Source organism: Manacus candei, unplaced genomic scaffold (assembly GCF_025592945.1).
Source record: "Manacus candei isolate 608988 ecotype Guabito, Panama unplaced genomic scaffold, ASM2559294v1 h1tg000094l, whole genome shotgun sequence".
NCBI lineage: Eukaryota > Metazoa > Chordata > Aves > Passeriformes > Pipridae > Manacus > Manacus candei.
The window spans coordinates 2,183,259-2,207,029 of NW_026138142.1; the positions used below are offsets into that span (position 1 = coordinate 2,183,259).

Genomic DNA, 23,771 nt, shown 5'->3' on the forward strand with positions numbered 1-23,771 from the left:
GATTTTTGAAAGAGGTTACTCTGGACCCCAACTGCATTGTTTTAATTCACTTCTGTGTCCATCCATGGATGTACTTGCATTTCCATTTAAACTTTTTTGTCAGTCAAGGAAAATACAATCCCACATTTTCTATCGTCTTCACTAAAAATGAAGGAGATTTCTTACCTGATATTTATCATATATATAGAGAGATGAACTTTAACCCTAAAGTGGTCCAAAACCTCATCTCTGCCCCATTTTAAACCAAACTCTCATCTTTATTTTTTCTTCTTCTTTCTTATGTAGCCAATGACTTGTGTCAGCTTCCTATTCATGGTTTAGTTCTCTTTTACTCTAGAAATTCTTGCTCATTTTGTTTTCTGATATTTAAACAGTAGCTTTCTTTTAGCACAATCCTTCCTCCTACTCCCTCTAAGCTCTCTGCTTTTTGCTAATACTTTTTCTTCAGGCATTTATTTACCTGTTTGGGTTTCATTCTCTGTACATGAGACAGAGGTCTCAATTTTTTCTTTTCTCTTTTATTTTTTTTTTTCTCACTTTGAATATGTCATTTTGATCAAAAACCACTAGGAGGAAGCATTCAACAAGTTTTGTTGTCCAGATGCAGATCTCGGTCAATTTTATTAAATTGAAATAGTTTTGAGCAGGAACCAAGGGGCCTGCTGGGTCACAGATCTCCTGGAAAGTGTTGTGTCACATAATTCCTTGAAGAAATGTGTAACTATTCACCTTCCAGTCAAACTGGTTTCTCTCCTCCTGCTAAAACAGTTTCATGACTCCATCCTCTGAAGAACAGAAACTATTTCTAATTTCTAGGTTAATTTTCTTGCTGAATATTCAATTTGGTTTTTAAACACTTTTCTCCCTCACTCATATTTTCCCACCTGTTTTATTTACTGAGATCTTCGATGTATCCTCTCAGCTGTTATTTCTAGCTTGAACAAACTAAATCTGAGTCTCTTTTCGTATCATGGATTGTTATTTATCTTAGCATTGCTTCTCTGCACTTGATCTGGTTTTGATTCATACAAATTTGTTGAATTACAAAGATCTCTGGCAAATGGGAAGGAAAATGTTGCTTTTCTTTCATGTGCAGTAGGAGTCTCATATCATGCAGCCCCATCCATTTGCAGAAGAGCTGAGAAACACTCTACATTATTCACATGATCCCATTAATGATAGTCTCACTGGTAATAGTCTAGCTTATGTTACAGGTCCTGCTTTTTGCTGAAGAAAACAGCTTTTTATTCTTTAGCTCCATTAAGTCCTTTTTCTTTTTTTCCCTTTAGCTCTTTTGACTGGCTTGCAAATATTCAAGGCTTCTCCTTACTTTGATTTTCTGTGAAAAAATGCATGTGCTTTAGGTGGTAAAATGAAGTCCACTACAGAGAGGTCCATATGTTTGGGAAATCTCATGTCCTTTGTTGGTCTATTCATCGTTGGTTTGTTCAAAAGGAACAAACAGAAACATCATGTGTTTGAGCTGGTGTTTCTCATTTACTGTCAAAGGAAAAAGCTCTCAGGCCTCAATTTTTTGTTGTCTCTACTAATAGCTTCTTTAAAAATACACAATTTGGGGTAAAGTTTGTAAGTGATATACAATTTATGGAAGAGGAAACTGTTGAAGAGATCAGGCTGTTAATGCACTGCTCTCAGAATAATGACTAAAAGGGGACATACACACAGAATATTGCTCTGTATGACCAAAAAGGGCAGCAATCCATCTAGAAACAAGACTGTATGCCACATAACCATCATGGGAAACTAGGATTTTAGTATGGACATCGATAGGATTCAAAACTAGGAGATTCAAAGAAGCAGCAGGAGAATGTGCAATATTATTATTTTCTAAGAGTACATTTTCTAATTGCTGTGCTTATATTCAGAATTTTATCTTTCAAACGGTTGGGACCTTCTTGAGGCTTGGAAGACCTTCTTGGAGCCTTTCATTGTATAAAGAGGGTTTATAAGAAAGATGGAGAGAGACTTTTTGTCAGGGCCTGTACTGACAGGATGCGGGGCAATGGTTTTAAACTGAAAGAGGGCAGGTTGAGCTTGGACATAAGGAAGATATTTTTTTACTGTAAGGATTAGAGCATGGTGCTAATAATGCCAGAGTTGTAGGTTCAATTTCAGAATGGGCTATTTGCTGAAGAGATGGATTTGGTGATCCTTGTGGGTCCCTTCCACCTCAGAATATTCCGTGAGTCTGTGATTCAAGGCATTGGCACAGGTTGCCCAGAGAAGCTGAGGATGTCCCATCCCTGGAAGTGTTCAAGACCAGGTTGGATGGCACCCTCAGCAACCTGGTCTAGTGCAAGGTGTCCCTGCCCTTGGTAAGGGATTGGAACTAAATGGTCTTTAAGATCCCTTCCAAATCAAACCATTCTACGATTCTCTGATTAAAGAACATGGCAAGAGAACTGTCTTCCCTAAACAATATCACCTTTACTCAGAAGAGTTTCTGCAAAAGATAAAATTCACCCTAGGGAGTACTTGTCATTTCTTGCACCAACAAATATTTCATTTAGGGTTACAAAGTGATCCTGTGCATCTGATCTCCTACACTGGTGGAGCTCTGGCTCAACTTCAGGGTGGTCTTCCCAGAGAGATGGACGTCAGTGAGGCTTGTTTGTAGCTGACAAACAATAAACTACTTTTACAATTGAAAAAACCCTTCCTGACAGACAGACTGGCAAAGTTGAGTTGCACCACATTTAGGTATGGATGTGTTCAATGCAATCTCCTGGGAGAATACGATGTCAGGACTGTTCAGTGCACCCCCAAACCAACGAGAACGATGCATGTGGCTCATTACTGCTCCTCGATGGATCCTGCACATCTTGGGAAGCTGACTTCGAACAGGTGGAGCTGGTAAAAACCATCTCACAAGTGCCATGTAGTCAACTCCTCACCTGTGACGGGTCACAAACTGGGAAAGTGGTTAAAAAGAAGTTATTTTAGCCAATTAAATTTAATTTTTAAAATTATTTTGTATTTTTGGTTTTATCATTTATTTGAAGGAATAGAGCCCCTGGGTTCCAAAGGCACAGAGCTGTTGACTTCTCTGGTACAACACGTATTCACTGTGCACCTACCTTAAAATCTGAGGGAATATTAATCAAAATTAAGTAAAGATGCTGTGATTCCAGGAATGGATAGGTAAGGGAATACCACAGAGGAAATTAAAAGGTACTATAAACATTATTTATTTGCATCAGTCATCAGACAATATTAACTGAAAACAGAGTCTTGTTATTAGATGTAATTTACCATTCATAGTAAAAGAGAATTTCTGTCCAAAACCCTCACAATCTGAAGAGGTGAAAAAGGCAGAAAAAGAAAGTGACACAAGACAGGACACATAACTACTACAATAGAGAAAGGGTGTTGAAGAGATAAGAGAACTTGCTGCAGGTTGCAAGCAAAGTGCACAGCAGGTCCCACTCAGTCGCAAAAGCCAAGTTCTTTTCTGGATGAAATCAGTGTGGAGGGAAAAGCCCACCTGAGTTCTGCCAGAACCTGCCAAACCCAACACTGAACGCTCAGCTCCAACCTTGTGGTTAAGAAAAGTAAAAAACATCTTAAACTAATGTGTTTGAAGTTTAAGTAAGAAATTAAAATGTCAGGGGTAATTTATGACTGTGTCTAGTGCCTGACAAAGGAAAATACAACAGTCCTTCGACAGCAAAGTGTATCAGCTGGAAGTATCTCCAAAGTGCATGCACAAAGCATGAAAGACTGAATACCGATTGGCCATGTGTTTTTCTGAGAAGCCCAACCTCTGAGGGCATGAAGATAAAGGACTTTGTACGGAAAGTGAGGTGAGATGAGAGACCATGAGAAATGAGAGACCATCTGCACAGGTAGTTTCATGAGAAATAGAATTTATGATTACATCCTTAGTCTCGTGTTAACACCAGACCCAAATGCTTCAACACAGGTTTCCTAATTGCCCACATTACTCATACTTTGGTTGCTTCTAATCTTTGCAGGAGAGGGAAAGCTGGTTCTCCCATCAGAGAAGCACAGGCAGAAGGGGGAAAGGCTCCTACCTCCAATTTGCCATGTCTACCTTAGGCCTCATACCATGGCAATGGATGATGCTCACCACCATAAGCAAGGACAGCTCTGATGTGTCCCACATGGAGCTCCCCAGCCTTGGTTTCTAGTGTCTAAGGGAGTGGCTGAAGTGATGCTACCAATTTCCTGCCAGTGGAAATGCTTATTTTTGTCTCTCTTCTCTACCACATCGTCAGGAATTAACTTGAACACAAAACTTATCCATTAGGTGAAGTTTGAGGAAAGAATGAAATGAACACAATTTGTTATGGGGTGACTGACAGACACAGGGCACAGCCACCTTCACTTCACTGCCAGAGGAAACCAGGTTAAAAAAATAATCTTCACAGACAAAACATAAAGCAAGGTTTTGCTGTGCTCAGTACAACTTCTGTAATACTAGGAGTTGTATTTATTATTTCATTAAACTTCAATAACACAACTACAATAACACACATGCCATGACTTATTCTGTAACTTGATCACATGGGAAGAAGTCCACTATACTGTGGCATATCTGTGGATCATGCAGGGTCTATGTTTGTGGCACATTTGTCCCTAAACATTGAAAAAAAAATAAATTAAAAAATCAGCAGCCAATTGCTAAACAGGTTTAAAATGAAAGTGTCAATTAGGAATGGAATAAGAGTAAATTTTAGCTCCTTTCCATTCCTCAGTTGATGCTAATATTCATTTTCTGTTCTCCAGTAGATCCATTGGTGCTTGGGCTTTTTTCTGCTTCTTGCACCAGGGAAGTGTCAGCAGAGGTCATCTGTCACTGCTGTGAACAGGCTGCAGCACTCGGGTCCTGTGGGACCTGCTCTGCAGTGGGATGCCCTCGATCAAACAGATCCAAAACCCTTCTCCAAATATGTAAATATTGAAGAAAACTGGACTCAGCAGAGCCAAAGGCCATGATTCACCAGCTACCATAAGTAACTGATCCCCACTAACAGACTTCTTTTCACAGGGAGGCTGCCTCAGCTGACACGTATTTACAGTATCATCTTCTGTGAACATTTAAAAACATTCTTAACGACTTTGTCACTGATGAACTATTTAATGTCTGGAGATTGCTGATTACCTGTTATTTCTTCATTCTCAACCACAAGATTGCCACTACTCTCTCTTGTGGCACTGTCATACGAAGGAGGAAGGGATACTGAGGACAAAGTTTCAGACTTGTTAGGACTCCTACCATAGTTTGCAGCCATCATAGATGCAATAAGTCCCTCATTCTCTGGAGCAGCCTCTCCCAGAGTGTCAGCACTGCAAGTTCTACGGTGGTACAGGTAAGAAGCCTGTTTTAAGGAGCGTAGGAGCAGGTGACTCCTGTAGGCACGTTGGATGACTGTGGCACAGGCTTCCTCCTGTCTGTGCCTGAGTGTGGTGGATATTGGCTCATAGGACTGTTTTGATGGGTTGGCAGCCATGAACTTCTCCTCCATTTGTACTTTTAGAGTATCCAACTCCCCAGAATCTCCCAACACTCTCTTGGTAAATGCAAACAAGATATCCAAGCAGTGTATCTTGTCCCCACTGACCAGAGGCAGGTCCATGGCTGTGAGTTCAACTTTGTTTGGTTTTGGTACACGTAAAGGTTCAGCCAGAGCATCTGCGAAATCTGAAAGCGCAGAGAAAGTTATAAATTGAGTTGCCTCAGGATCAAACTTCTCCCAGATTTCATAAAAGATGTCAAAGTCATCTTCCCCTAAAGGCTCTGTACTTTCCTCAGTAGCAACATTGAAGTTCTCCAGAATAACAGCTATATACATGTTTACAACAATGAGAAATGATATAATGATGTAACTTACAAAATATATAATACCTGTGGCAGGTTTACCACATTCACCTACAGTACCATGTATGCTTGGATCACAGTATGGTGGCCCAGTGTTTAAAATAGGACTGAGAAGAAGATCCCAGCCAGCTGATGTGGTGATTTGGAAGAGACAGAGCATGCTGTTAGCGAAGGTTTGGAAGTTGAACATGTCATCAATGCCATCGTCCATCTTCACATAGGCAAAGTTAGCCATGCCAAAAATGGCATAGATGAACATGACCAAGAAAAGCAAGAGGCCAATGTTGAACAGAGCGGGCAGGGACATCATTAAGGCAAAAAGCAGAGTCCGAATTCCTCTGGCAGCCCGGATGAGTCTCAGTATTCGTCCAATCCGAGCCAAGCGAATGACCCTGAAGAGTGTGGGTGGTAAGATATGCTCAAATGCTCTGCCGATGCTAGAAAGCAGCAGGGCTAAAATGGAAAGGATAACAACTGGTTAGAACATCACATTTCTGCTTAAGTGGTAAGTGGGATGGAATGACAGTATCTCCACAGTTGGAAAATATCTGAGGTGTGCGTGCTGAGACCCTGCCAGAACAACCTTTACCAGCAGTTGAGTTGAAAATATAGTTGTAGAAATCAGCAATTGAGAACTACATTTCTCAGCCATCAGAAGATCCTTTGCACTAAGGATTGCAAGCACCTTTCTATGCACAACTTAAAATATCAGTTGATGCTTGATGACTGATGGTTTTCTTTGGCACTGATTGCATGAATACATCAGCAGGTGCAGGTTATGTTCTTACTTTCTATATTTGACTCCCAATACTGGCACTATACAGTTGAACTAAGAAAACAAGATATAATACAATGTCATGGTCATCATTTAGATAATATAGGCAAGATATGTATAAGCAAACACAGTGATGAACACAGAAGTTGTGCGTGCCACTCTACAATGGCTTTTAATTCATTCCAGGACATAGCTACACATGGATGTTATTTTTTTTCCTTGTTTGATTGAAAAAAATTACATCTAGTAGCACTAGAAGAGATTTGGCTTTTCTAGGTTTACCTGTTTTGGGTACATTTTTCTGGATTCCTTCTCAGAAACTTAATTTCTCAAGAAAGAGCCATAGTCTTACTGGAATTTTGCTTACCCAAAACATAAGTCATACTAAAGAAACAATTTCTTTTTCTTTCCCTAGATGCCTTCTGCTACTAGGCAGTACTGGCCTTAGGAATAAGTTAAATTGGCAGAAAGGTCAAATTGGCAAAAGAGCTCTTTTTCTTATTTGTCTATTGCAATTCCTTCAAATAAAAGCTAACACATTTTTGGTCATCTTTTCTGTGCTGTTTAACAGTATGAACCTTTGTTTTCAGTCAATGATGCCTGAGTTGGTAGAAACTGAATTCAATAGTCTATAATTTAATTCCAGTCTTCCTATTCTCTATATATTTCAGTTGTCTGCCACAAACAAACATGAAAAAAACCAGCAATTTGATCTACTTGAAGATTTCTTAGTTGGCATTAAGTCTGTATCAATGGAATTATCACATAATGTGATACTGCTATGGTGGGTTTTTCATTCTATCTTTCAGACTAGGGAGAAAAAACAACCTAAAGAACCATTATGAAAGATTTAGTGTAAGAGTTGTCTTTTATATATATATATATATGTAAAAAATAGGGGATGAGTGGGATTGGTTTTTTTTTCTTAAGTCTTTTCATTATGACTTACATTTTAATGTCCATTTGAAGTTGATAAATTTTACCTATTTTTTTCCGTAAGTAGTAATAATTGATTCAGTAAAGAATTTGCCAGACAATTTTACTTACCAACAAGTGACATAATAACAACCACTAAATCAAATATGTTCCAGGCATTTGAGAAATAGTATTGCCTCAGAGCCACCAATTTCAGGACACACTCTGCAGTAAAGATGACAACGAAGAGTATATTGATTTTGTTCAGGACAATCGTCTTCGTTTCACTTTGCTCATAGGTTTCCACCATCATCATGATCATATTAAGGCAGATGAGAACCATGATGACAACATCAAAGGTTTGGCATGTTACAATGTCAAAAAGGAACCCTTGGTATTTGTTCTAGAGGAAAAAAAAGATATATCTGACATCAGTTATGGAAGTAGGGAGTACTCATCTGTACAGGTTTCCAGCAGCTTCAGGTTTTATGTCACAAAGTCACTCAACTACAGTGAAGTCAGGAGAGATTTGAGAAAGGCAGAACATAAAAATGACATTAAAATTCCCTTTTCATCCTGAAGTTTAATCAGTTCCAAGGTGAATGTAAAACCTAACAATATTTATGCAGAGAACTTAATAAATATTTAACCTGTAAAATAATTCAGTCAACTTTTTGGTGTGGAATTGACTTTAGAGCACTGTGTGAGTATCAATGTAAAGACAGTATAAATAATTTACATGCAATATACGAACACATGCACTTTTCAGTGAATTAAATTGCACTTTTGCAGTACATTTTCCTTTTGAAGAACACTGTCTTACCAGTGGTCTCGGAATGGGTTTTTGAGGTTTCTTGGATCCCAACTTTTTCATTGCATTGTAGTATTTTTTCTGTTCTTCTGTCATAAAGATATCTTCCCCACCTAAGTATACAAAGAAATGTCACTGTTATTTGGTGAGAAAGCGGCACTATTGTTAGTTGCAAAGTCTAAAATTCAAAACACAACCAATATACTTATCTTTTTCTTTTGTTGGTTGAAGTTGTCAATAATAACACCAACAAAGAGGTTCAGGGTAAAAAAAGATCCAAAGACGATGAAGACCACAAAGTAGAGATACATGTACAGATTGTGCTCCATCTCTGGCTGGTCATCTTTCTGAAAGAATAAGAAGCAACTTGAAAAATAACCAATAACAACATGGGCCTAATTCAAAACAATCTTCATATTGCTGATCCTCTCTCAAATTGATTCCAGGAGGAACTACAATTTATAATCTTACTGCTAATTCTGATAAAATTGGTATGGTTTAAAACTACCAATAGTGCATAACACCAAATTTTACTTGTATATGACAGTTTTGAAAGGGGACAAAACTAACAATCATACTGTGACTACTGGATGAATCAGAATTCTAGGACCTTATAGGAACATTATTGCTCAGATGCTGACTACTACCCTGTTTGAATTCAACTTGAACTTTATGAAATCATACACCAAGCAAAACACCTGAGACGTAACTAACCAGAAAATACATCTGGAAATAATAGTACTACAAAGTGTTTTTGCTGTGAAAACTTGTTAACTTGACTTCTTTTACAGTGTTTGTTTATGTAGTTTCTGGCTAAAGCATTGTAGAACACAAAAATTTCATTATTATTGAATATATTTCCACTGAAAAAGTTGTAGAGCATGACCTAGTCTTTGATTAAGAGTAAATTAGGTTTACTTTCATTTATTTTCTATTTTCACAGAAACTAATTGTTGTGGATTTTGTTCTGTTTTCTTTTCAAACCTGACCTAAATTTCCACCACTTGCAATTGATTGAGGTCCTAATAAAAGCAGTAGAAAAAGTTACTGAATTAAATATTCTTGCCATAATTTTCACTAACATTTCAGAAGCTCCTTCCAATAAGAACAGGAGTTGTAAATTGCTCAGCACTTGAAAAATCAAGCGAACTATTTAGAAGTCAATTTCCAAGCTCTTGCCATTAAAAATCTTGTCCTAGTTATGTTGTTGGTTTTTTTCTTTCTTAGCCAAAACTTCTGTGATGGTTATTATGAATAAAAACAAAATCAGAAGAAAAATAAATTTTCATATTGAAGCACAAAGAAAAAAAAATTGAAACACAGCCAAAACCATTTTAATATATGGTTACTTTTAAAATTCTTTGATTCCTTTGAACTCATGATGAAATTAAAAATAGCCTCTTCATTTCAAATTCTTTGCTTCCAAAGACATATCACTTTCTTGTGTGTAACATTGGATGATACTTTTGATAAGACAACAAACATGTCTGGCAATATAAAAGGTAGGCAAAATAGTGCTATCGATGTCTCAGAATGTATTTCAAATGGCTGCTTAGCCACAATAGTTTGATCCTTGAGGAAGTTTGGGGTTGTGTTTTGAAGTGGACTTTAAACCATGTCAGTGTAAAACATTCAGGTTTACTCCAAGCTTGAGATTCATAAAAGATGTTTAAAAGTGGCTGGCAAGAAACTCAGCTCCCCTCTAGCTGATGGACATCCAGTTATTAGCAGAGTAAATGTAGCATAAAGTGGTGCTCATCTGAACAATATAAATATCCAAGGTGAGTTGAAATGTTCTCTAGATCCCTCTGAGCATATCAATTAGATCTCCATTTACCACACAGGGCAGTTGGAGAGGAACTTACACGGAAACTTTACACTAGAGGAACTATATTTAGGTGGTTGGATCTGAGCTGAAACCCTGCCCCCATTACAACAGAGGAGCTTTAGGATTCTGTGATTCATTTGCAGATTAAATGTTTACATCAACTGATAATAAATAATTACTGGAAAGATTTAGCACAGACAACCAGCAGTCGTAGAAGTGCAAAACTAATAATGCATTTGCAGGAAGCAGTGGCATCAACAAAAAACATGATTTGAGTACAATGACTGACCTCTCGTGAATCTACTGCTGCATACATGATGTCCATCCAACCTTTGAATGTTGCCTAGAGTGAGAGATTATGAAAAATGTGTTGAACCTTGACCACAAAAGTTTTCACATAATTTGCAATATCCAAATGATGCTGACTGGAGCATGAGCTTTTGGTATGATCACACACAAAGAGCACCGAGGTCAGGCCGCTGCTTTATGTGGGGCATTCTCAGCCTCATTAGGAGATGAAAGCTGGCAAGGGTGGGACAGAACATGGTGTTCTAGGATGCTGAGAGAGCAAAATGTCATTAGCATGGTACTAAAGGCCTTGCAACCCTCATTGCTGAACAAATCCATATTTCAACGGAACAGGTCAATATTTGCCCCAGATTTTCTTCTGAGATTGACTCCATTTCTCAGGATCGTGAACCTGCTGGAGGTTGAAACAGCCCTTGCCCACCAGATGCTTACTTTGTCATCTGCAAAATCACAGCAGGGTCTCATTTGTGCCCCTTTTCCCATTTGTGTGCCTGAACAGCCAGTTACATAGAAAGGGCAATCTGTATTATATTTCACTCCTTGCATCACCCACAGAGATAAATTAGGAGCTGACAGAAGGTCAAGCCCATCTGACATGGTGCTGGCTACTGAAGGCAAGCAGCACTTACCACCTGAAGAAGGGCCAGGTAGCCAGAGCCAACGTTATCAAAGTTGACTTTGACATTGACCCAGAATATTTTTCCCGTGTTATTGTAATTCTCACAGTCTGATTTGTTTTTGATCATGTCATTTAATGTGGAATCTTCTTCTGTCAGGTTGACACATTTCCCAAACTTCCCAGCAAAGAGGTTCACTCCCATGATGCTAAAGATGAGCCAGAAGATGAGGCAGACAAGCAGAACATTCATGATGGAAGGGATGGCTCCCAGGAGGGCATTGACAACCACCTTAGATGAAATGGGAGAGGAAAAAACATGCTTCAAAAAAGATGGGCTCAGGTATCAACGATAAGCAGTCAGTCATCTCTGCAAACAAAAACTGATGTTTGCCATGTCATTACTAGTCACAACTGGCAGGGGGATCTTGAACAGTGTCCATAGTACCTCTTAGGCTTTAAAATGGATAATTGACACTTTTTGGTTTGCTGTGAGCCCCTACTACGTAAGTATGCTAAAATGTGAGTCCATCCTCTTTTTTTTTTACTTTCCCTTGGTTCTGGAGTGGGGGATAGTCCATTGGCTTCTTTGTTTTAAACTTTAATAAGATTAAATTTCTGAAGTATTCATCCATAAGCACTAGTGCAAAGGACTGTATTATTAAGACTGTCAAAAGTAGTTTTTAAAAGGACCAGTAATAACTCTCCACTAGAATTTTGTTGCATCTATTATTTTTAGCGGATTAGGATTGTGTTTGGGATCTATAGTCATGGGCTAGGTACTTTTTCTGTGCTAGGTGCTGTACAACTACAGAAAATGTCCATGTAGATTTTAAAAGCAAGCTAGGATATGACAGATTGCTTTATAAAATAGGACAGTATAAGGAAATTATGAGAATATACATTTGAGTTACACAGTGAAGGCAGTGAACTCAGCTGTCAGGCAGCAAAGAACAACTTGATGGACCAGCAGAAAAATTAAAAAGCTTTGTGAAGGTTTTGGAGACCATGTCACACACATTCTGCATGGCAAGACAGAAAGTATGATGTCATCTGTTTCAAAATTGACTCCAGACATGGAAATTTTGATACTTTCTGTTAATTAATTTAATGCCATTTCTCTCTGTCTTTACAGTGACATGATTGCAAGAAGAAAGCTTTCAGTCTCACTTCCAGAAAATATCCAAAAGCAATATGACTCAGCTGCCTTGAGTCTGCATTCCATTGCATGGATTGGGCTGGAAGGCACCTTAAAGCCCATCCAGTCCCACCCCTCTGCCATGGGCAGGGACACCTTCCACTAGCCCAGGTTGCTCCAAGCCTCGTCCAACCTGTCCTTGAACACTTCCAGGGATGGGGCAGCCACAGCTTCTCTGGGCAACCTGTGCCAGGGCCTCACAGGAAACAACTGCTTCCTAAAATCTATTTTCAATCTCTGAGTTTAAAACCATTCCCTATGTACACGCGTGACAGTGATGCCATATGTATTTCTATCATCTGTTTTCATGTGCCAGAGCACATTCTGTAGACCAGACTTTTACCCTAAATACCACTGTGGTTGTCCTACTGTTTCCCATTGCAGTGTACAGATGTGTTTTATCATATGACAATGGGAATCCCTCTGCATTTGCACAATGGTAGATCTGTAAGCAAATGTAATTAATGTCCAGCAGCATCACACTGTTCCAGGTGCTCCTTTGATGGAAAAAAAACCCCATCAAATATTCTACATACTAGCACTTAATTTGTGAAACAAGTCTATTTGAAACAATAATTTGAGCAAAGCACCTTCTAATAGTCTTAAGTGTTTGTAAATCAATCCAGTAAAAACTTGTAGAAGGGAAGTGACTCTTTCCTCTGAGTTAGCTTTCCATCAGACTTCAGAAATGAGAATAGTGCTCATAGTTCTTTATCTCTACTTGATTTTTGCTTATCTTAGTAAGACAGGAACACAAGAATGACTAAGCAGCAATGGAACAAAATTCCATCTGGGCTAGTTTTAGTTTCAACAGGACTTAGGATCCATCACTCCAGAAAAGTGCATAAGGAACATCCAAGTACAGAAGAGCACAAGCAAGGGCCTCTTTAAAAATTCATTTTACAGTTCCTATATGGAACTCAGGGTAGACATGTGAACTTCATAAAGACACAGCCATGAGTAACAAACCTGTTGTGTTTGTTATCTGAAAAGCTCTGAAGGTCTAACTTTTAATCAGTCTTACCCTCATTCCCTCAAACCGTGACAATGCTCTTAAGGGTCTCAGAGCTCGGAGAGTCCTAAGAGATTTCATTGGGCCAAACGAACTGCCAAAGAGATTTATCAAAGAGACCTGAGTAGGAGGACAAAAGAAAATATTAACAATGTCCTGTCATCTGTTTCCTTTATTTTCAATTTAAAAAAAAAAACCCAACAAACAAAACCAAATCTCCCCGCAGTTTCCATGCTTGGAGTGCAATATCCTGACACCATCACTACAGGAAGTAAGAGTAGTGTCTGAAATTTACATCCAGAAAATAATCAGGCACCAAAAGCAAAACTTACATCTACAATAAGAAAGTCCAGCCAGCACCAGGCATTGGTGAAATACTTCTTGAAGCCATAAGCCACCCATTTCAGAAGCATCTCCAGAACAAAGATGTAAGTGAACATTTTGTCAAGAAATGCCAGTATCATTTGAATTCTGACTCTCTTTGGTAAATGGATGTCTTCAAATGCCTTAAATCATAATATATAGACAAATGGTAGAAGTCGGAAATGAACCTTATAGAATCAAAGTCAAGCAACATTAAGACCTCTTTATCATTCAATATGTTTCAACACAGATCTAAACACCATGTGTTAGTCATATGTCAGATGATAAAAGTATAATTCTCCATGCCCCTTCTCTTTCTTTTTCTCTGTATAGTACAACCCTGTGGATGCACCCATCATGCACAATGAAAGCCTGGGACAGTAAATATTTTTAGAAATTTAATAAAAAATTTATATGTTTAAGAGAACTAAGTACTTTTTTCCCCCCAAGTATTAAGAGTCACTTGTTTGTTTTAATGGTATGAAAACTCCTTAATATTTCACAAATGTGACATAACTTCCTGAGAAAAATCCAATATACAGCCAGAATAGAAACAGCTTCTGAGATTTATGTATTTTTAGCTTTGCTCATGCTCTCTTATAATTTTTAATAATATGAATAATAGATTTGCAATAATTAAAATAGTGAATGACTGCTGTTGAAGCCTCTTCTGTTTTCTCCTTATGAATTCAAAGATATTCACTGCATTTGTTACTAAAAACATCTCTGATTAAAGCCAGAAATCCTTCTAAATAGATACACGAGACTGAGCTGAAATGCACGAAACGTGAAACACTTACCAGGGCTCCACTGCTCAGAAGAATCATGAATATGATAAAGGATTCAAACCAAGAGTGTTCGACAATCTGGTAGCAGGTTTTCCTCAGGTTCCACCATTTTTCTCCTCCAAAGTTTGCAGCACTACCCACATAACAACGAAAGTGTCGAGCGCAACCTGAAAGTGAGACAGCAATGAGCATGTGGAAGGAATGTACATGAATGTGAAGGGTTGCTCAAGAAAACTTCTGTCAACAGCCACAGTAACTGCATCGTTGTTTGTTGTTTTCCCTGGTTTTCCATGAAAAGAAAAAAATTAGGAGATGTAGTTTAACTTGCCTTGTAGCTCCTACTTATACATCCATAAAGTAGGTGGAGCCTCTTTGGACAACTTCCCATTATTTCAAGATATTTCTGAGACACTGGACAGGCTCTCACTGATCTGCAGTTTGGGTACACAAAACTTCAGGGCCACAGGAAGAGTCTTGATGTTAAAAAAAGCCCCTCTCACTTTCTGCACACTGTTCGGAAAGCAGAGATGAGATGCCCCAGAACAAAAAGGATTGGAAACAGAGGGGGTAAACAGTTGTCTTCAATATTGCAGCCTTATACCATGCCTTGAGAGGTCTATTCATCTATTCATTTACTTCCAAATGTATGGAGTGGTTGATTTTATATAATATAACCTGCAAATATATGTTATATTCTAGCTGATACATAGGCTTCATAAAAGGACACCTCTCCTTTCCAGCTCACCAGATTCCTTCTCACAGCAGACAATGATGCCAGGGCCGCCTAATATTTCCTGATCACCTCTTTATAAAATCCTGGGTTTGATTACTTATTAGTTTTTCCAGGAATCTACTCACTTTGGCTAATTTTTTCCTTTCCGCATTCTCTGCATTAATTCATGTTTTCACTATGGCAAATGTCAGTCAGAAGGCTTCTGTCATTTCCAAACACAGTAAAAATAATATATACATGTGTCATATTTATATATAAAATCTTATACACATAGTCTTAACATCGCATATATAACTCATGTATATTATAGGCCATAATACACGTAAAAAATTCTGATTATTTTTATTTCAATAATCCCCAGTAATGTGGATCTGGAGTGTGAGATGAGGCAGGGAATAGCACTTGCACAAGATAAGGACTGTGGGGAGGGGTGAAATCTGTGTAAGGTTCAGACTTGCTGCACCTTCAGTTGACTTCTCTAGTGGTTTGGCCACTGCAGGCACATTCCAGCTGGGAACCTCAGAGGACAAAACAAGGCATTTCACATTTCTTCTCTGGAGCAGGGCAAGAAAATATAGAATCTTTATTTCTTTTTTTTTTTTCTAACAGGCATGATATTATGAAAGCTACATACAATTATGTGTTAGGGTAGGAAGAAATCATAAAAGTACTGAACACATCCAGTGCGAAGCGTGATGTTGTGTGATGATTTGAGAAGAGATTCTCAGTTTATTGAATGATCTTTAAGGACCCTTCCAACCCAAACCATTATTATCCCTGTGGCCACTGCCAGGTGAGACCTGATCACATACACTTCTCTTTCATTAAACCCCCAGAGTGACTCGGTTGCTGTCCAACAAAGTGAAATTCATCACACCTCACTATAATAATCCTATTTTTTGGAATGGAGTCTATGCCATTGTCCAAGTCCCCTTTGGAAGCAATTTGCTTTAAGGGGAAAGGGTTTTAGTTTTCAGGTCTCTCAATCACTGTGTTGAATAGAAAGGGACAACTATTTAACCACTTTCCAGATAACTAAAATTAACTAAAATTAAACAGGCTCAGCATCATTAGAGAAACATATTGGGTGTTAATCCTCCTCACTTTTCAGCAGTGAAGCCACAGGAATCTTACCTTCTGGAAAACATTGTTCTGGAGTCTTGAAGTCTTCAGAAAATTCTGGAATCTGCCTCAAAACATCCTCAGGATTTTTCAGATCCACTGTGCTGCCTTCAGAAGAGCTGACACTGTCAAACTACCAAACGAAGTAATATCAGATATTGTTTCTGTCTACGTTCAGCTTCAAATGAATAAATTCATCCATGAACAAATAAAACTCAGAATGAAAACCTGGCTATGTACTAATATTACAAGAAGTGTTGGTAATGGAATAAACTTTGTGATTTTAAAAGCATATGAGCTTAGAAGTACCAATAGGTGCATCTAAATAGAGGCCAAAGCTTTATAATTACAATATCTATCTACATGAACCAGAGGTAACTGCCTAATCAGCTGGTAAATTGAAAAGCTTTTAGATTGCATATTAGGGCATGGAGTCCTCAAAGCAGGATAAACTACTTGGACTGAACCCATGAAATCATAGAAAGATGCATTCAAACAGGAGAATCAGATAAACATATCTGCTATTGTGTCAGGCACTGAGCACCCAAGGCAGCATTTATGAAGTAGGAACCTGAAATCATACCCTATGTTTTCAGTTATAAAGCTTTTTACCATCCCATTATCTCATACACAATGTTTGATGAGCCAGCAGTTTGTTACAAATTACTTTATGCTTTTTTTCTTTCATGTTTGCATAATGCTGTTTTTTACCTCTTTGAATGTATTCTATATTCCAAATTACTCCAAAAATATTGTAAATTAATAACTACCATCTTCAATGACATAGAGAGAAACTCATTTCAATCATTATATTTCTGGAAACAGTTACTTAGGACACAGGTAGACTTGATGGAATTTCCCACTTGCAAGCTTATCTCTCTTTTAATACCTTTTTTTTTTTAAATCCTCGTCTTCTTTTTTTTGTGGACTCAGACTTTAATAAATGGAAAGTAGCAGAGAGAATGTTATAAATTATTTACAATTACTACAAAACAATTTTGCAGCTCAGAGTTGCTTCTGGCACTATTCTCCACTCCAGTAAATCCTTGAACAGGAACATTCCTGTGCTTGACCAGTATTGGAAAGTCAAGTTGAGAAACAATTTCTACCTCTTTTTCTTCTGGTGATGGTGGTTCACCCTTCCTGTCTTTTCCTGGGTAAAGCACACTGAACTCCTCAGAGGAAAATCCTGATCCTTTGCTCCAGCTGCCTGAATTTTTTGCTCTTTCTCCCCTTTGTCTCAGGTGATTTTCATCCTGAAAATAATCTGTGGATTAGAGGGAGTTTCTTTCCATTTTTAGGAGGGGGACAAGTCAGAGGGGAAAGAAAGATAAGATATGCATTGCTCTTAAAGTGGGACTCTCCAGACAAAAGTCATAATATAGGATCATTTTGAGTCTGATAGAGAAAGGGAAATTTTTCCCAACAGACATGCAGCAAATTAAGGAATTTTAGTGATCTATTCAGAAGTTAAGTGAGAATATTTGCATAGGAATTAAGATGGAAACTTAAGGTGGGAAATCTTGAGACCAGGATGGCAATTATGGTTAAAATAGAACTGAAAAATCCATAGAGCACAAAGAAATAGGGTAATACATGCTGTCATATCAGAAATATGACCTTAGTAGAATTACTCCATACTTAATCTTAGTAATTTCTGATAATTACTATACACAGCGAGGACAAATACCAAGTAAGGACCAGAGCTATAAATTAATATTATGAGTCCATGATCATGTTCTTTATGCAGAATATGTACTTTTGCTCTTTTATGTACATAATACCAAAACAGTTGACATTATTCACATAATTTTTTATATGAAAAAGTCCAAGTTCACCAAGGACTGCCACAATTACCTATGGGTTATGTAAGTACCTGTGTGCACCATAACATCGCTTAGGAATTGCTGCAGCACACTCAACAATTTATGCTCTTTATTTTAAGAACATGAAAGAATCTTGGTTTTTAAGAGGCTCCTAGTGGTGATTTACCCCCACTCTAAATATTTGTACTTTTGGTTCTAGTTCAAAATTTTGTAACTCTCTGGAAAAGGATTAACATATCCCACCCTGTTCTGCTAGAGACCATCTTCTACCATGTGTGCATCCCTCTTTCTCTGTATAGATATATATACACAATTCTACTGTTCCAACACAAATATAGGAATTCCTTACCTGTTTGCTGTATTCTGTGTCCGCAAATGAGCTCAGTTTATCATCATCCTCAAAACCCTCACTAGTGTTCTCCTCCTCAGCAATAGGGACACAAACAACTATGTTGGGATTGTTAACAAAATCTTCAGGACCTGAGCATTTGTCTCCATTTTTCTCAATCCATTCATTGTTGTAATTCTCTTTACGGTTTTTTATTTCTTCAGCCTTGAACCCAAGTGATTTCTGTGCAGTCAATTTGATTTTCTTCCTCTGTGCTTTCTTTAAATGCCTGAGCTTTGCACAACAGGTGTCCCACGTCTTGCTCTTGACAAAGTGAAATCCCTTGTGGATCCGAGCGAAGGCAATCCGGAGATTGTTCATCTCTCCATCATCCTCTGTTGTCTGGAGACTGTCAGCACTGAAGGAACTCAGCAGTAGGGCAATGAAAAGGTTGAGAACCTGAAAGTCATTAATTAAAAAAATTAAAATTCTGGAGAGTAGAATTCAGATTTCTGAATTCTAACTTTGAAGAACACAGATACTACCAAAGGTCAGTTATACTGAGCAAATCAAAACAAGGTCACAAGGAAATGACAATGACAGATCACACTGTGTTTGATGAAATCAAATTCTCTTTCAGAAATGTCAGTTCCCATGCCCCTCTTTCCCAAAAGAGTTATTTAACATACAAGAGAAAACAGATCTGTGCATGCCAAATGCATTATGTGGCCAAAGCAACTTTTCAAAGGTTAAAATAGTAACACAGACCATTGTTATGGCTTGTCAGCTTAATAACTGTTTCTTCATTCTTCAAATTCGAATTAAATCAGGCCTCTGTGGAGTTACTTAAAAATTATGTGGGATCCAGCTCAGGCCCAGAAGTTCCATCAAATCTGCCACACTATCACAAAAATCAAAACCAAGAGAAGCTTGAAGAGGCGTTTCCTTCCCATTTTTGAGTACACTTAAAGAGAAGAATTTATAAACCTCGGTTGGTTTTATGTTTGGTTTTAAGGGAATGTAAGAATTTAATTTTTTCCCTAATGTTCTTTATTTCCCTAATGTACCTTAATTTTTATCATTTCAGAGCTGGTAGATGGCACCCCTGAATTACCCAAAGACCACAGGCAGTGGAGGATATTAGCCCTTCAGAGATCAGTTCATCCCATCTGTCTTAGTTATCGACCTTAGGCTGGAATAAATTTCATTGTTGGATACCTTTCTGTTCCCTGGGACAAAAAAGACAGCCTAGACAAAAAGTGCAGGCTAAACAATTCATTGCTTCACACTTAACGTTATGTGGTATGAATATCACTCATTTCATCACCGATATCAATCCTTGCAGTGTGGAACACATGGGATATTAAACCCAGATATTTGTGATTCAGCCACAGAACAGATATTTCCCATAAAGGGCTGCCTAAAATTAATTATTTTTAGCAATTTTTTTTCTAATTAAGAGAATTTTGGTATATGATGATACTAAGAAGGACATGAAAAACAAAGCTGCTACAATAAGGTATTTATGATTTGGACATTAAGAAATTACAACAGGACCAGGAAGGCAGGCTGTCCCTCATGCCCCAGCACAGTGTGTGAGGCTGTGTAGGTTTGCCATAGCACAATCTAGCTCTTGGGTATAAACATACTTGGAAGTGACTAAGAAAATCCTGATTTCAGTGGTAGGAGTGTAGATTCTGCCACTTGCTGATAAAGAATTCAAGACTTGCATGAGCTCTTACTAAAAAAAAAATTAAAATTGATTTACAGAGGGGTTTAAGCACTTGGCTTAATTAATTCAAGCAGGTAAGCCATAAGCCTCACTGATTATTTACATCCAAATCCCAAGATGTGAAGAAACACATTATAGCCTGTATTATATTTACTGCAAAGATATTCCTCCTCACATTGCCACATGAAAAGGTCAAGTGATGCTGTGTGCAAAGCACACAAAATGGGAAAATATAGACAATGGCTCAAAGGTGAAAGGCAAAGGAGGCTTTTGCAGACTACAACACACAGGTAACTTTTACACCTGTGTTTAGGGAAGCTACCTTTTGTTGACAAAACAGCAGCTACGTAGATTCTACCATAAGCAGGATGAAGAGAAGAAAATACTGGAAAACTTACCACTAAATTTCCTATCACCATGACCAGCAGAAAGACAAAAAGACACAGTGGTGGTTCAGCAACCACCATGCAGCCCCACATGGTCTCAATCCATTCTCCACACAAAATTCGGAAAACGACGAGGAATGAGTGGAAAACGTCCATCATGTGCCAACGTGGCTTGCAATCTTCACTTATTCTAGTGCAGTTGAGCCTATAACTTTTCCCAAAAAGTTGCACCCCTACTATGGCAAAAATGAAAATGATGATTCCCAGGACGAGGGTCAGATTACTCAGCGCTCCCAGGGAGTTACAAATTATTTTGATTAGAGTGTTTAAAGTTGGCCAGGACTTTGCCAGTTTGAAGACCCTTAGCTGTGTAGCAACATAAAACATAGTGTTAGACATTGGTAGAGATAACCCATCATTACACCATGCAAATCCTGCAACGACCAAATTACAGGTATTCTGAAATATTCTAGCAGTGCAATATTTGTGGCAAATGTGACATTAATATTTCTAAAAAGCATTTATAGATCTTTTTTTTTCTACTGCGCAACAATGCAAACATAAATTAATCACCCCATAAAGGACCAGGCACACTTGAGTCCCTAATAAGTGTTTGGCCCACACAGGTAGGTGTCCATACAATGCTCTTGATGTAGAATATGGTGCCTAACTTACATGTAACAGAAAGGACTAAAAGTTGGGGGTCTGGCTGCTGTAGCACTATGAGTCTGTCTTTTGGTAAAGCAATTTAAATCCATCCATGGTACATGATATGGATACCTTAATATCCTTTCACATCTATCTTTGTATATTGGTTTTTTTCTATTTGTTCTCTTGACACTCTTTTCCTAATTTCTTACGCTTGTTTTAATATTTTTACAACAGTTTTATAACACATCCTCTCTGGAATACCTTTTCATTTGAGTATTTCTTAGTATATTCAAAAGAAGCACATATATCCTTAAACTCTGACTCTAACATCACAAGGAGTTTAAGAATGGGTTTCTTATTCTTCATGGCAAGAGAGAAAAAAAAATTAATTGTAAAAAAGTAAAATTCTTGTCTCCTAACTGCAGACAACAGAAAGTGTTCTCTATTAAATACACAAAATTAAGTGTCATACAAGTGAGCAAGTGTGAAGCATTACCAGTCTGAAGGATCGTAAAACTGACAGGGTTCCTCCTCTTCGCTTTTCCCTCTGGTTTTTGCTTCTGGGCAAACTCAGTTCAATTAAACTCAATGTGACAATTACACTGTCAAAAATATTCCAGGGCTGCTGAAAATAATAATAGGGATCTAGAGCGATGATTTTTAAGATCATTTCTGCCGTGAAGATTCCTGTAAAAACCTGTGACAAAGAAACAGCAGCATCAGCCTAAAAGTAGCCACGACTTTATCTTATCTTTAGTTTATTTTTCCCTCAAATAATATTCATGGATGGGTTAATAAAACCCATTTTTATGAAGTCCTAATGCGCTTTTAAGTAAAACGAGAGGGTTGTTTTCTGCCTTCTTGGGATCATGTCAAACTGCATAAATAAAAAAAATAAAATCAGGGAATTGTCTATATTAGAAACAAAGCTTATAAATGCAAAGTTTGCTAATTTTTACTGTTGCTCTTTAAGTCTCAAGGGAAAACAACCATCAATCAATTAATTAATCCTATAAAATGTTGCGTAGCTGAGAAATTACTTACCAAGTTGCCTACTTTAAGCATGAATTTAAAAGTATGTGACATATCATTGTGCTCCAGTGCCATGAACAAAGTGTTCATCACAATGCAAACAGTGATAGCGAGATCAAAAAAAGGATCCTTTATGAAAGCAGCCACTCTTTTCTTGATTCTCAACCAAAGTGGACAACAGTCCCAAATCAGATACTTTAAAGCAAGTTTCTTTAGGCGTGGTGGGCATCTCTGCTGAGCTTCTTCATGTTCTAAATGCAAAAGAAAACCCCACCATCATTAAATAGTTACCACTGAGCAAGATGGTGAAATAACAAAGCATTCAAAAGACCAGAGAAGAAGAAGTAAACCTCTCAACTCTCACAGAGCCCAGAGCTTCCCTGCACTTTCTGGCATTCATTTAATCACTACATCAGCTGATAAATGTGAAGATAAATATTCAGAGAAAATCGGATTCCAAATGCATTCATGAGCACTTCCTTCAAAAGCCTTTGGAAGGGGTTTTATTTGTCTTAGACTCAGACTGGTACTACAATCACCTGACTAAATGCAGACTTTTGTGATGCAGAGGCTTCTCACTCTCTTGTAGGTCAGTAGCGTGGCTACAGCACTTCCCACCTTGTCCTCACGGAGATGTCTGGGACATCAGCTGTGTCACACCCAACAACACTTTGTCTCCTTTGACTCTCGAGGGAGTTTTGAGAGTCTATGGCAGACAAAAGAATCCTGACTGTAGGTGAGGCAAATCCAAGCTATGGTGCCTGAAATTTGGCTTTAGGCCACTTCTGTAGGAAAGGTCACACTTACGATTTTCCACACCTCTCCGTTTTCCATAAATAAAACTTGGAACAGAAGCTGTTCTGTCCTTGTCACTTGCATCTTTTTGATCAAATATAAGTCTAATAGCCTTTCCTTCTTCATCATCAGTATTAACGAAGTCCTTCAAAACACTTTTGACCCTTAAGTCTTTTGCAAATTCATTGAAAAACTGGAGCTGATTTAATGCAAGCCCAGTAGGAATTAGTAATCCAGTTTTCAAGGACCTGAAAACTTTTCAGCTATCAAATGAACAGGATTTGACTGATATCCTTTTCTTAGTTTGACCTGTCCTTTTTTCTTCCCTCTGTTTAGTTTTCATTCCTTCTCTAGGCTCAAGTCCCAGATTCTACCCTACCCTGCTTATTCCAGTTTGATCACCTTTGCTCAGCCTTCACTCCAGGTCTAGCTCATCTTCCATTTTCCTGCATCACTTGACTTTTTCTTTATGAATACGTTGTGGATGCAGCAGAACTGGTGTTTAGGTCCCAGCAAAGATCCTTTCTGATGCCTGTTCTCAGGTTAATATGTAGCCACTTAGAGCTGTAAGTCCTGTTGCATCCCAGTTCACAGCTGAAACTGTGCAACAAAACCCAGATCTCTGGTGAATTACACTGCAAAGCAAAACTCAACTGGATGTGTTGCAGCTGTGATTCTCCTGAGAAAA

The 23,771-nt window shown here is 38.1% G+C and overlaps 1 protein-coding gene across 1 annotated transcript in view; it reads right to left on the minus strand.

Annotated features, from left to right (window-relative positions):
- Positions 1-5,117: 5,117 nt before the first annotated feature.
- Positions 5,118-23,771, minus strand: part of LOC127461026 (sodium channel protein type 5 subunit alpha-like) — a 33,421-nt gene continuing 14,767 nt past the window's right edge. The window contains exons 13-27 of the mRNA XM_051768248.1: positions 22,301-22,539; positions 21,753-21,953; positions 20,618-20,971; positions 18,509-18,946; positions 17,443-17,589; positions 16,346-16,466; positions 14,491-14,645; positions 13,660-13,833; positions 13,340-13,447; positions 11,131-11,409; positions 10,482-10,535; positions 8,570-8,711; positions 8,377-8,477; positions 7,686-7,956; positions 5,118-6,316 (exon numbers count right to left, since the gene is read on the minus strand). Of these exons, the coding sequence (XP_051624208.1) occupies positions 5,118-6,316; positions 7,686-7,956; positions 8,377-8,477; positions 8,570-8,711; positions 10,482-10,535; positions 11,131-11,409; positions 13,340-13,447; positions 13,660-13,833; positions 14,491-14,645; positions 16,346-16,466; positions 17,443-17,589; positions 18,509-18,946; positions 20,618-20,971; positions 21,753-21,953; positions 22,301-22,539 (3,983 nt within the window). The remainder of the gene's footprint in view (positions 6,317-7,685; positions 7,957-8,376; positions 8,478-8,569; positions 8,712-10,481; positions 10,536-11,130; positions 11,410-13,339; positions 13,448-13,659; positions 13,834-14,490; positions 14,646-16,345; positions 16,467-17,442; positions 17,590-18,508; positions 18,947-20,617; positions 20,972-21,752; positions 21,954-22,300; positions 22,540-23,771) is intronic.